This window comes from Herpailurus yagouaroundi, unplaced genomic scaffold, assembly GCF_014898765.1.
Source record: "Herpailurus yagouaroundi ecotype Mexico unplaced genomic scaffold, PumYag 182, whole genome shotgun sequence".
Classification (NCBI taxonomy): domain Eukaryota; kingdom Metazoa; phylum Chordata; class Mammalia; order Carnivora; family Felidae; genus Herpailurus; species Herpailurus yagouaroundi.
The window spans coordinates 5,649,341-5,662,340 of record NW_024412413.1 but is presented as its reverse complement, the minus strand read 5'-3'; the positions used below and the strand labels follow the sequence as shown (position 1 = coordinate 5,662,340).

The 13,000-nt window shown below is 49.5% G+C and overlaps 1 protein-coding gene across 7 annotated transcripts in view; it reads right to left on the bottom strand.

Annotated features, from left to right (window-relative positions):
- EFCAB6 (EF-hand calcium binding domain 6) overlaps positions 1-13,000 on the bottom strand; it is a 249,329-nt gene that overhangs the window by 105,472 nt on the left and 130,857 nt on the right. For 6 of the 7 annotated variants that reach the window (XM_040490605.1, XM_040490608.1, XM_040490604.1 and 3 more), the window contains 2 exons: positions 9,908-10,081; positions 8,151-8,319 (listed from right to left, as the gene is read on the bottom strand). The exons of the other annotated variant lie outside the window; for it this stretch is intronic. In XM_040490605.1, coding sequence (XP_040346539.1) covers positions 8,151-8,319; positions 9,908-10,081 — 343 coding nt within the window. The remainder of the gene's footprint in view (positions 1-8,150; positions 8,320-9,907; positions 10,082-13,000) is intronic. 7 annotated transcript variants of the gene reach the window in all.

The following is a 13,000-nucleotide window of genomic DNA, read 5'->3' as shown; positions in this document are numbered from 1 at the left end:
ACTTTTGATGACGGTGTGCTGGGCGTGGTACAGCGAAAGTGAGCATGTGAGGGACTCTGAACACACAGCCGTCACCCCTTAAAACACGGGCACCGTCGGGAAGCTGTTTGGAACAAAGCTAAAGAACCAGGTCTACTCGCCCTACCCCTGCCACCGCTCCTCAAGAGCACAGCACTTCCTCTGCTCCTCCCCAAGCGTTTTCTTACCTGAGTCATGAGCCCCCTCTCCCCCAACAAGGACAGACAGCCTGGTCTCCGTGCACTGAATCTGACTGGGCCGGCAGATCGAGCATCGAGAACTTCTCTCTGTCCGCGCAACAGTCACAATGCAACGTGATATCAGAAGCCTTTAGCAGCAATGCCCTTAAAAGGGCAAATGTGGGGAGATGACCCCATAGAGATCAGCTTTCAGGGTCTCTGACTCTGTGGGTGTATCTGTGTCTCTTACTGTAAGAGCTTCAGTTTGCCCTTTTATAACTTCTTATTTATTTATTAAAATTTTTTTTCAATGTTTATTTATCTTTGAGAGACAGAGACAGAGCTTGAGTAGGAACGGGCAGAGAGAGAGGGAGACACAGAATCCCAAGCAGGCTCCAGGCTCCGAGCTGTCAGAACAGAGCCAGATGTAGGACTCGAACCCACGAACCGTGAGATCATGACCTGAGCCGAAGTCGGATGCTCAACCGACTGAGCCACCCAGGCGCCCCTAAACTTTTTAAAACCAAAGTATGATTGACATACAATATCCTATTAGGTTTCGGTATACATCATAGTGATTCAATGTTTTTATACGTTACAAAATGATCCCTGCGATAAGTTTAGTTACCACCTGTCACCATGCAAAGTTATTACAGTATTGGGGCGCCTGGGTGGCGCAGTCGGTTAAGCGTCCGACTTCAGCCAGGTCACGATCTCGCGGTCCGGGAGTTCGAGCCCCGCGTCGGGCTCTGGGCTGACGGCTCGGAGCCTGGAGCCTGTTTCCGATTCTGTGTCTCCCTCTCTCTCTGCCCCTCCCCCGTTCATGCTCTGTCTCTCTCTGTCCCAAAATAAATAAAAAACGTTGAAAAAAAATTAAAAAAAAAAAATAAATAAATAAATAAATAAATAAATTCTTTAAAAAAAAAAGTTATTACAGTATTATTGACTGTATTCCCTATGCTGTACATAACATCCCCATGACTTATGTATTTTATAACTGGAAGTCTGGAGCTTGTAATCCCCTTCACCTACGTCACCTATGTCACCTATCCCCCTTCACCTACGTCACCAGGCCTTCCCACCTCCGGGAACCCACACTTCCCCGTACCTATGAGTCTCTTCCTTTCTTTGGCTTGTTCCTTTGTTTTGTTTTTTAGACTCCATATGGAAGTGAAATCACATGGTAGTGGTCTTTGTCTGACTTATTTCACTGAGCATAATGCCCCCGGGATACATCCATGTGGTCGAAAACGGCAAGAGCTTATTTTTGCTTTCCCCCCTCACGAAACTGACCGTAATACACAACCAAGAGCTTTTACATATCTGTTTTATTTACCGGAGTCGTACGCTCCCAATGGAAGGTTTAAAACCAGACAAAGGAAAACATTTAATACCCAACTTGAAAACAAAATCGACTTCTCCACGAGTCGCCATACTCGTTTAATGTGCTCGTCCACACGTGAGGCCCTTGCGAGGCTCGATGGTGTTTGTGAAGCTTGGTTTATATTCAGGCCCCTGACCCCCAAGTGGGAAAGGCTGTGTGATTAGGAAGTGATGGTTAGGGGTGGCAAGGGGCCAGTTCCCGGACACGTGAGTCTGACCAGCACCCAAAGGGCGTGGGGCGCTCTGCTGGAAGGAGAGCTCACCTCCTCCTAAGTAAGGCAGGTGAGAAGCCAGAAGGCATAGGCAGCAAGAATCTGGGGCACTCGGGGTGGGGGGGGCGGCTGCTACAGACTCTCGCTTTGCTGATATAGCCTCAGGGGCTCTGTAGGCTTGCTGGTGAGCTCTGCAGCCCTACGTCTGTCTCCAGAGGCCTCAGCTGGGACTCCGGGGACGGGAATAAGGAGAACAGTGGACCGAACAACATACAGTGTATTTACTGCGGACGAACAGTAACGATGTCCCGCCAGGAACAGCCAATTACAGGGAAGTGTAATTGTAAAGCTGCCCTCAAGTTCCTGATGGATGGAACAGCTCCATTAGTCTAATTACACAATTAGACTAATGTCGACTCACGTGTCCTTGGATGCTTTGTCATTTCATGTTCCCCATGGGTCACTGGCCCCAAGCAACGAAACCCCTGCCTTCTCCACATCCCCATGGGGTTTAGTCCCATACCAGGTGAGAGCAGGCATCCTCGAAATGTTTACCGAGAGAAAGGACGTCAGAGACCATTATGTTCGCCTGCCCGATGTATACTCTCTCCTTCTCCCTTAGGAACAGAACCTTGCTTTTTCTAAAGGTAGTTATGTACCCAGCAAAAAATCACATATATCTGTCTATAAGTCCTCTGCATAACACGGCCTGATCCATAAGATGAAGTTGCTGAGAGAAGCTTCCAAGAGAGTGAAGAAAGAGGGAAAGAGAGGAAGGAAGGAAGGAAGGAAGGAAGGAAGGAAGGAAGGAAGGAAGGAAGGAAGGAAGGAAGGGACAGAGAGAAAGAGAGGAAGGGAGGAAGGGAGGGAGGGAGGAAGGAAAAGAGAAAGAGAGGAAGAAAGAAAGAAAGAAAGAAAGAAAGAAAGAAAGAAAGAAAAAAGAAAAGAAGAAAAGAAAAGAAAAAGAAAAAAAAAGGAAGGAAGGCAGGCAGACTTGTGTGGCTCAAGCCTTTTGCCTTCACCTGCCCCTTCTTTATGGTTGAGAGGTGTGTGTGTGATGGCTGGTGCTCCAGCAGCTGTGTTCCATGCACGGGCAGGAGGCTGAAAGAGGAGAAAGCTAGAAGCGGCCTGGACCTCTGAGACCCTGCAGAGCTGACACCCTGGCCTGTCCAGGTAGCATCTGAGCCCCCTGTTGCATGACGGAAAAGTAACCACCTCTCTTACATAAGACACGGTTTGGGGGTTTTTCTGCTAACTCAGCATGTGCAGGAGAGGGCAAGAAGAAAAGAGAAGCACCCAGAGAGGGAATATAAAGATTCTAGATCACCCTGAAGTTCAATGCCAGTTTCCTGCACCACTGCCGGTTCTCAACTTGTCATCTAAATAAAACGACACGTGACGAAGTATGCGAAAGTCACAGGCCATGCGGTACAGCCGCCAAAGCAAACAATGATCAGGGAGAGGGGCATTTCCTGGGAGACAGATACGCCTTCAGGGCTGCCGTGAGAGATGGTTTAACGTCGGGTGCAACGTGCCCAGACCAGATCTAGTGGTGTTCCAGAAAGAATAGTCCCCCCACCATCCCCAGAGGAAACGACCCATTTAACCACAGAAAGCACACCGAGGTCATTAAGACCCCCACAGCTCTGCCTCTGGCAGGACTGTCGACTCCGTGTGCTGTCGCTGGTCACCTCACTCTCCAGAAACTCTGAAATCTTTTTTTTTTTTTTTTAATTTTTTTTTTTTCAACACTTATTCACTTTTGGGACAGAGAGAGACAGAGCATGAACGGGGGAGGGGCAGAGAGAGAGGGAGACACAGAATCGGAAACAGGCTCCAGGCTCCGAGCCATCAGCCCAGAGCCCGACGCGGGGCTCGAACTCACGCGAGATCACGCGAGATCACGCGAGATCGTGACCTGGCTGAAGTCGGACGCCTAACCGACTGCGCCACCCAGGCGCCCCTGAAATCTTTTATATTAAAGAGAGAAAAAAGAGGGGGAGACAGGCTATTAGTTAACAAATGAATCATACTGTAGACAAAATCTTCCTGACCGAGGTGGTGAAACCTGAAACGGTGTTCCCAGCAATGACCACACGGGGCTCCCAGGATTTGGTGACCCCTTAAGTTCCCACCCGGTTTGAGATTCTATTACACCTTTCCCTCATTGAACCTGTATGGCCGGCCACTGGTTAGGCAATGGCTGGTGAGAATAAATAATGAGCACTTCTCATCTAGAGGACAAGGTATCTGGACCAATGCTAAGCGCTGCCTCCGTTCAAATTATGAACAACCGCATGCATGCATAATTGGGCAAGCAGGTGCATGTGGCTGAGAGCCTCACTCCCAGGTCCTCTGGGATGAAAATCGGCAAGCACCGGATCAAACTAATTGGGGCGGTACACATTTGGGGGGAAAGGAGGTCAAGAACGTTGCATATCCGTGACCAAAATGGAAGGAAGAAATGACAGAACACTGTTAGTGAAATGAATGTTCGTCTTCCAAAATCCCGAGGCCAGATACAACCTCAAAGCTGCCAGCAATTATATCCAGCAACCCCATCTTGCACCCGGCAAACCCACCCGGCAAGGGTCTGAGGCTGAGAGAGACTGATGTGGACTCCAGTCCAAGTGCCTAACGGCTTACCAGCTGAACAACACTGAGCCACTGTCCTAACTCCAAGCTTCGGTCCCCTCACTTGTGGAACGGGCACAGCGTCACGTCCACCCCACAGTGTCCCTGTGAGGATTAGGGATCAGATACGCGAAGCAACAGGGCGCAGTGTGGGCGCGCAGGAGGGGCTGGACCTCTGGTGGCCGTCGTGATGAGCACGCTCAGCACTGTCACTTTCAGGGGCGGCCGTCATTGTCATTGCCGCTATTACCGCTGTTACTACGAGTACACACTGGCTATTGTCATTTATCCTTGAAGATCTCAGAGGAGTCGATTCCAAAGGTTTCCTTACCGTTACCACTGAAGTTCAACACTCCCAAGCCTTCGATGTCCAGATGCCCTGCATTATGTCTAATCTAAACTCTTGTTTAGATTGTTCTTGTCTAATCTAAACTCTTGTTTAGATTGTTAGACTGTTCGCGAGAAGAAACTCTTGTTTCTTTCTGTGGTGTAAGACCATTTCTCCAGCTCCGACCTCCCTGGTAGGAGAAGCGCCTTGATCTAGAAACAAGCTCTTCGATTAACAATGGAGTTTATATTTACATAATGCTTTGAAGTTATTAGCTTTTGAAGTTCAAACCTAGGTCCCAGGTGGACTGTTTAAAATCACCCCATGGCTGTTGATCTTTGGGCTAAAAGGTTGGTCAACGACAGGATGCTTCCCAACCGAGAACAAACTGAGGGTTGATGGGGGGTGGGAGGGAGGGGAGGGTGGGTGATGGGTATTGAGGAGGGCACCTTTTGGGATGAGCACTGGGTGTTGTACGGAAACCAATTGGACAATAAATTTCATATATTGGAAAAAAAAAAAAAAAGGATGCTTCCCAAAGGTTAAACCCCACAAGTCACCAGGGGGGACATCAGCCGATAATCTGCCTCATCGGGTTCACAGCGAATTGGTCGTTAAAACACCCATCAACTTTTCTCCCGGCATGTTGGCCCTGTCCTTTTGTGGTTTCTCCTTCCCTGTCCCCTCACCGTGGGCACATCTTCAGGAGGCAGGGGAGTCTTGGGGAAGCCAGGAGATCCGAGAGGGAGAAGGAGAGGCACTCAGGCACCGCCAGGAACCAGGCAAAAGAACAAGTGTTCTAGCAGCTGCCCCTCAAGGTCAGCAAGAACGCAGGGAAACTCAGGGGGCGGAGGAGGGGGCTTGGGTGGGCTTGGGCATCGCCACGGGCGGTGTGGGAGCCAGCCTCATGCCTAGAAATCCTGATGGGCTTTCGACACACCCATCTCCCTCAGTCCCCAAGCGGCGTCCGTTCTGGGCTCCCCTGGGGACTCTATAGTTACTCTTCAAGCTCATCCACTCATTCAGTAAACGTAGGGCCCTGCTTCACGCCAAGCATCTGGGATGCATCACTGTCCGAAAGACACAAAAATGTCCACCTTCAGAGCATACGTTTTAATGGAGGAAATCGAGCAAACAGCAGAGCGAAGGAATGAACGAAAGGGTTCTGAGCACAAGATGCGTGGTAGTGGGTGGTAACATCGCGAGAAGAAAAATGGGGTAAAGGAGCTCGAGGTGGGAGAGCAGGTTGTATTTGCCATAGGAATGACAGTCCTCCAGGTGGAGGGGACAGCCCGTGCCAAGGCGGAGCGGTCCGCGGGAGAGCAGGAGGCTGGCGTGGCCGGAGCGAAGTGAGCAGTGGGGAGGGCGGGAAGAGTGGAAATCAGAGAGATACTGAGGGGCTGGGCAGCGCGGGAGCCTCTAGGCCCTGTGAGGACTCTGGTTCGTATGCGAGCGAGGTGGGGGGCCGTGGGAGGGTTCCGAGAGGGAGTGGCCCCTTCTGTCGGACCTGTTGGAGTGTGACTCTGGCTGCTGGGTTGAGAACACACGAAGCCCGTTGGCTCTGTTGATGCACTGGCGGCGGGTGTGAGACAAAGAGGAGAGTCAAGGAAGACCCCCGAGTGGAGCCCCCGGCAACTGGGAAGAGGCCGTCCTTGAGAATGGCCAGGCTGTCAGCAGAACGGCCTTGGCGAGAACACGGGGGTCTCTAGACACCCGCGTGAAGAAGTGCGGCAGGCAGGCAGGGAGCAGAGACTGAAGTTTTAGGACGGTGCTCCGGGAGGCAAACTAGAGGTGCCCGCAAGGGGGTCGCTGGCCCAGCGATGGCGCAGAAGCCCTGGGATGGAAGAACCGGCCGCTGAGCTTACTGGCCTGTTCTCTGGCGAGCAGTGGAAAGAGCTGTGCAGGGGGTCTGCGTTCTGGGCGGGCATCCCTGCTCTGCCGCCACCCACTGCCCTTCTCTAAGGGAAGCACCGTCCTTCTGAACAACCAGCGGTAGCCTGGCGGGTTCCTGGTCTCCTGTGAACCTGTGAACCGACTCCATGATCGAGAGCACTGAGCACTATGGTCGTTCTAGACTGTGGGGCGTGAGGGGTCGGGACTGTGCCAGGGGACGTGGGGACAAAGGAGTCTAGGACAAGGCACCCTGGGAGCGTCAGGTGATTCACACCCACATACCACCACCGGTCCCGCTCGCCGGAGTTACCGATGACTGATTATCAGCCAGCCGGTCCCTCAAACCAGAGATGGAGGAACTATCCTTGCCCATTTGCCTCTTTCTTATCCATTACCCATTCTCCCCAAATATTTCTTGAATCTGTCCCCCTCACCATGCCCCATGTCTGCACATCATCCAGTCTTGGGGGGGGGGTGGCGGGAGGTCTGGGCTGTTTCAGTAGCTGCCCATCCCACCCCCAGGCAGATAAATAGTAGCTACTGATATAATTATTCTCTTCTTGGAAATACATTTCATTGCCTTCTTCTAAATTTGTCCACACAGACACTGCTACATATTAACTGCAATGCTTTTCTTAAAAATAGCTGAAGATGATTAGCTGGAGGGGTCGTAACAGGAATTTTAAGCAATCATTGAAATTTTTTTTTTTAATTTTTTTTTCAACGTTTATTTATTTTTGGGACAGAGAGAGACAGAGCATGAACGGGGGAGGGGCAGAGAGAGAGGGAGACACAGAATCGGAAACAGGCTCCAGGCTCCGAGCCGTCAGCCCAGAGCCTGATGCGGGGCTCGAACCCCCGGACCGCGAGATCGTGACCGGGCTGAAGCCGGACGCGCAACCGACTGCGCCACCCAGGCGCCCCAAGCAATCATTGAAATTAATTCCTGAGAAGTCTGTGCGGAACCCTTCAAGCTGAGTCCTTTCTGGCAGAACCTTCCAGCTCCCGCAAGCGCATGCAAATCAGCACTCTGAGCTTCCCAGCTTTTACTGCCAGATTTTTTTTTTTTTTTCACTTTCTCGAGGCACAAACCCCGGCTCTGCGACCACAGCATCACCAAAGTCCTCGCTGGCAGGGAAGGGGCCTGAGAAGTTTCTGTTCCCGGCACCGCCCTTCTGCCCCAGGATGCGCTCCACGCGCAATGCCGGAACCAGGCGCCCCGCAACCCGTCTAGAACGACACTTCAGCGAATGCTTCGTTCGAAAGTTTAAATACCCCAAACTAGCCGCGTCCATACGTATCCTCTGAAGGAAGTTGCCAAGGACATTTTTGGCCAAAAGAATCCTTTCACGTTGTCGAACGGTGCCTAGAAATGAATGCGCTTTGCCGGTAAGGGAATAAACCCTCACTGAAAATGTAATGCCTACCCTTTAAAGCCTGTTAGTAGAAACCTCTCCAGGAGCAAAAGAAAACCCAGAAACACAGAGAAACCCATTCCCCTACCTTCTTGAAGTCATGCACGTTAACTTTGCCAGCCGGCTCCTTGCTGAAGTCAAGAGATATTTTTCGGAATGCTGGGTCCTGCTGCCGTATGCATCTTTTGTGTTTTTCGATCACTTCCTCCTTAGCCGTCTTCTTGGTCAGGGTGCTTTTGTCCCCAGTGGGCTTGGTTCTAAAATCACAATCGGGAATTTAGCAGAGTGCTTCCTACAGACCTCACCCGATTTCGATTCAACCCAGGGCAACAGGAGGCCTACCAGCCCCTTCTCACCAACAAGGAACCAGATTCTCAGATAGATGGAGTGGCTGGGGAACTTCGTACCCGCCCATGGCCTGTGGGTTCCAGAGAGGTCCGCAGCACTGTGTCAGGTGAAAACTCTCCCCGCGTGGCGAGTATGTGGCCACAGGCCGGAGCGGGGAGCTCCAGGAAATTGCTATCCTTGTGCTAACGTTCTCAACTGTGCTTTGAGCTGGCTCAGTAGGGCATGTGACTGGCCGACATGGCGGGGAAAAGTAAATATTTGTGTGAAGTCGGAAGATGAAAAGTCACAGCCCTTTACAAAGCTTTAAATCAAATAGGCCATTTAGAGATAGCCAGGTCCAAAAAGTCATCAAACAGCCATGGGAAGGAAGGGAAGTTTGCAATCATTCCAAGTTGATTTACACAGTCAACTGGATTTATCAAACCCAGATTTTATGCCACGTGCTGTGTGGGGGAGAGGGTGTGCAGTTGAGGATAATGAATTCTCCAGCTCTCCAGAAGTCTCTGGGACCCCACTGGAGTCGGGGAAGGGGAAGAGCTGAGCCTTTCTCTTGGAGAAAGGACTTCTCCTCTCCTGCTGCTTCCATCAGCTTTGAAGAGCTCTCTGGGAATGCCCACATTTTAAAAAACACATAATTATCATTACTTCTTCCATTGGTTTTAGGAGGCAGACATACCTTGTCACAGACTATTTAACCTTTCCCTTAAAATACCATCCTTCTGCCCGTTCATAAAGCTACCACTGAAATGTCCAGATATTCAAATTTCATTAGCACAGCATTAAAATATTCCCGCTGCTCTATACTTAAGAACTTTTTAAAGGGAAATGACAGAGCGAAGTCTGCTGAATAGGTCTACATTTTAACTTTCCTTGTGGATTTATTATAAGCTATGAACCAGCAAGTTAAAATAGTATCTTTTCATTAGACTAAACCTATATTTTTCAAAATGAGGAAGGGCTAGAATATTCATCAGTCCGATGTTTAATAGATTTGCTAAGCATGTTTTATTGTTACAATTCAATTTGGTGATCATTTGAATAATTCTATCATTCATGTCAGAAAACGTTAACTGGTTTAATGGGTATATTTTACCATAAATATTAAACAGTCGTAAGAGGTCTAAGTTTCTGGAAAAGGACAAATGTGAACGCAGGCATGTAATGGTTGTGTGGCAGACAGGTTCTCTGGGAGTTGAAGGTCCTGGGTTCTTGACCCAGGGTGGCCACTAAGTTTGCGAGTAACCTGAGGTCAGTCCCCAGACCTTGCAGACCTGAGTGCTTTCATTTCCAGAATTAATAGGTCAACCCACTGATCCCTAAGATCTCTGCTTGCTCTCAACTCCCCTGACTCTACTGGCCGTATGTAAGGTTTGCTGTTTTTCTCATTTAAGTAATAAAATATTAAGACAAGCGTTTAGTTAATGAATATTTACGAACCACCTCCCCTACAACAGACACTGTGGTTTTGATACGCGTTTTCCTTTTGTTCTGTTTTACCTCTCAGGAAGGTCTGGCTGCTGCTGTTCCTCTTTATGAAAATGTTCACCGAACACTTGATCCTTCGGAACGAGAGCTGGAGAGATGGTGGGTGGACCGCTAATTCCGACGCGTGCCAAAAGTTCCTTGTAAAGGATTCTTCCTGAAGTGATATCCTGAAACTTACTGCAGAGTCTGAATTTTTAAAAGAATCAGAACACACCCATTAGGGTGGCGGAAATTAAAAAGACTGACCCTACCAAGTGCTGACAAGGATGGGAATACCTGTGGCTGGTGAGGTACAAAATGGTGCAACCATTCTGGAAGACACCTTGAACACTCACCCGGCATATACACCTTGAACATACACCTCGCATACACACCTTAAATACACACTCATCCAGAGGAACCAGCCCCTCTGCCCTCGGGTATCTACCCAAGAGAAATAGAGATGTAGGTCTATACGAAGACCTGTACAATCTATTCAGCTTTATTGCAGTAGCCAAACACTGGAAACAACCCAAAGGTCCCCCATATGAGTGGCTCCACAAGCTGTGGGAAGGAATGGAATACTACTCAGCAATAAAAAGAGACGAGCTGCACATACACGTAACAACGTGAATGAATCTCAGAATCATTATGCGTGGGGAACAGAGCCTGACAAAAAGGAGAACGTCCCACATGCTTTCATTTATATACAACCCTAGAACATTCAAAGTCATGTGCAGTGACAGAACGCAGATCAGAGGTTGCTAGGGCTGTAGAAGAGATGACTCACAGAAGGGCATGAGGAAGCTTTGCGGGGCGGGGCGGGGGAGGGATGGGAATGTTTGATATCTTGACTGATGGCTTGTGAAGGCTTCATAGATATAGACACATGATGGAGGTCCTCAACCTGTATCATTTAAATACGCGCAGTTTATAGTTTGTGAAGAATGCTGCGATAAAGATATAACACATACAAAAAGAATCATTTTTTTAAATTGCAAGTTCTGGTGTGGAATCACGGAAGGACCTATATTGGAAATTTGGCATAGGCAACTATTTTAGAAAAATGTAGGAACCCACCAATAGGGCAAGGACTACTTTTCTCCCCCCACATTTTATTCGCTAATATTTTTCTAATCATAAAAGTTGTACGTGCTCATTGTGGCAAGCTTGGTAAAGCCTAGAGACCAAAACAATATTCCACGTATTTGTTAAAATACAAAAGGCAACAGGGGCGCCTGGGTGGTGCAGTCGGTTAAGCGTCCGACTTCAGCCAGGTCACGATCTCGCGGTCCGTGAGTTCGAGCCCCGCGTCGGGCTCTGGGCTGATTGATGGCTCAGAGCCTGGAGCCTGTTTCCCATTCTGTGTCTCCCTCTCTCTCTGACCCTCCCCCGTTCATGCTCTGTCTCTCTCTATCCCAAAAATAAATAAACGTTGAAAATTAAAAAAAAAAAAAAAATACAAAAGGCAACAGAGCGCGGTGACTCCGGGTGCGGGCCCTGGAATCTGCCTCCCTGGGCTTGAATATCAGCTCTGGACTTAACAGTCCCATGACTGGGGGCAGCGGGCAGGAGGTGTGGTGGGTGGGCACTTCCAGGGCAAGCGGGGGGGAGGGACCCGAACTATTTTCATACAAGCACTACCCCGTGCTTCTCGTGCACAGTGGGTTTCTCGGAGGCCACATGACGTGTGACAAGCGCCAGAATGTGTGCTCAGGCAGGTTGTGTCCTCTGACGTTTTCAAAGGCTGTACAAATGTTTTGGGTATAAATGAGGAGCTAGAGTGAGTTTTCAGAGGTTAGCTTAGTTTCTTGACAGCCTTTTACTAGCTCATTACCGGCTACCTGTGCCTACACCTGCTCTAATTTCTGTACCCTCCTCATCACCCAATATGTCATTATTTTGAAACCCCCAGGTTTCTCCGGAGCCTACAGGGAAACGCAATGGGGAAATACACGTTGATCTTCTGCAGTAACGTTTTCCAAAGGTCTCAGTTTGAATTTCTAATACAGTCATACTGAGAGATCTATTCCATGTAACGAAAACTCTGAGGCCCTCAAGAACTTTTAAGCCTATCAGAGGGTAGAGAATCGCCGACCTGGGGCACATCACCTTTTCTATGCTTCAGTTTCCTCGTCTATAAAATGCACCTACCTCAGAGGACTACTATAAGCATTAAGTGACACGATCCATGGAAGGCTCCTAGCACTACACGGACGTGTGCATGCGCTCAAGAAACTGCAGCGGTAATAACAGCATCGCGATTATCACGATGATGCTTTATACACAACCAGGGGCACCGCACGAGCTCGGAGGCCATCCTCGGTTCAGGAAGCTCCGGCCATGGATAGAACTGCTTCGAGAAATATTTATGCTGCCAGGCAAATGACACCATGCTAAGCGTCACAGCTACAACTGTGAGCAGACAAAACAGTCCCCACCTCATGGGGCCAAGCGGCCGGGAAAGTAGGCATTTGGAACTGAGGGAAGAGGCCATCTAGAAGCCCAGACGTGAGAGAGCTGGGTGTTTTCAGGAAACAGAAAGCAGCTCAGTCCGGGCTGGATGGAGAGCAGCGGAAGTAAACGTTTCTTAAGTTCAGCGCTGGATGGAGGGCTCTGCGTCTAGGATCTCCCTTGACCCTTACCGCATTCTCCTAAGTAACGTCTGAGCAAGGAAATCGAGGCTCAGAGAGGTTAAGGAACTTGCCCAAGTGCACAGCTAGTTCAGGGCTGAGCCGGGATGTGAACCCAGGCAGTCTGGCTGCGGAGCCCGGGCTCTGGGGGTGCGACGATCATGAGGGGCCTCGGAAGTCATTCTTAAAAGCGTCTGGATGTCTTCCTAACAGCAACAGGATGCAAGTGTTTTAAGCAGGGTTTAGCATGAACAGATCTGTAGTTGTGACTGGAGACTGGACAATGGATTAGACACACTCCCATCTCGAAGACCCAACTACCTGCATGACCAATCCACTGGATTTCTTTTTCTTTCTTTCTTTCTTTCTTTCTTTCTTTCTTTCTTTCTTTCTTTTTTATTTGAGAGACAGAGAGCTAGGAGAGGGACAGAGGGAGGGAGAGGGAGAGGGAGAGGGAGAGGGAGAGGGAGAGGGAGAGGGAGAGGGAGAGGGA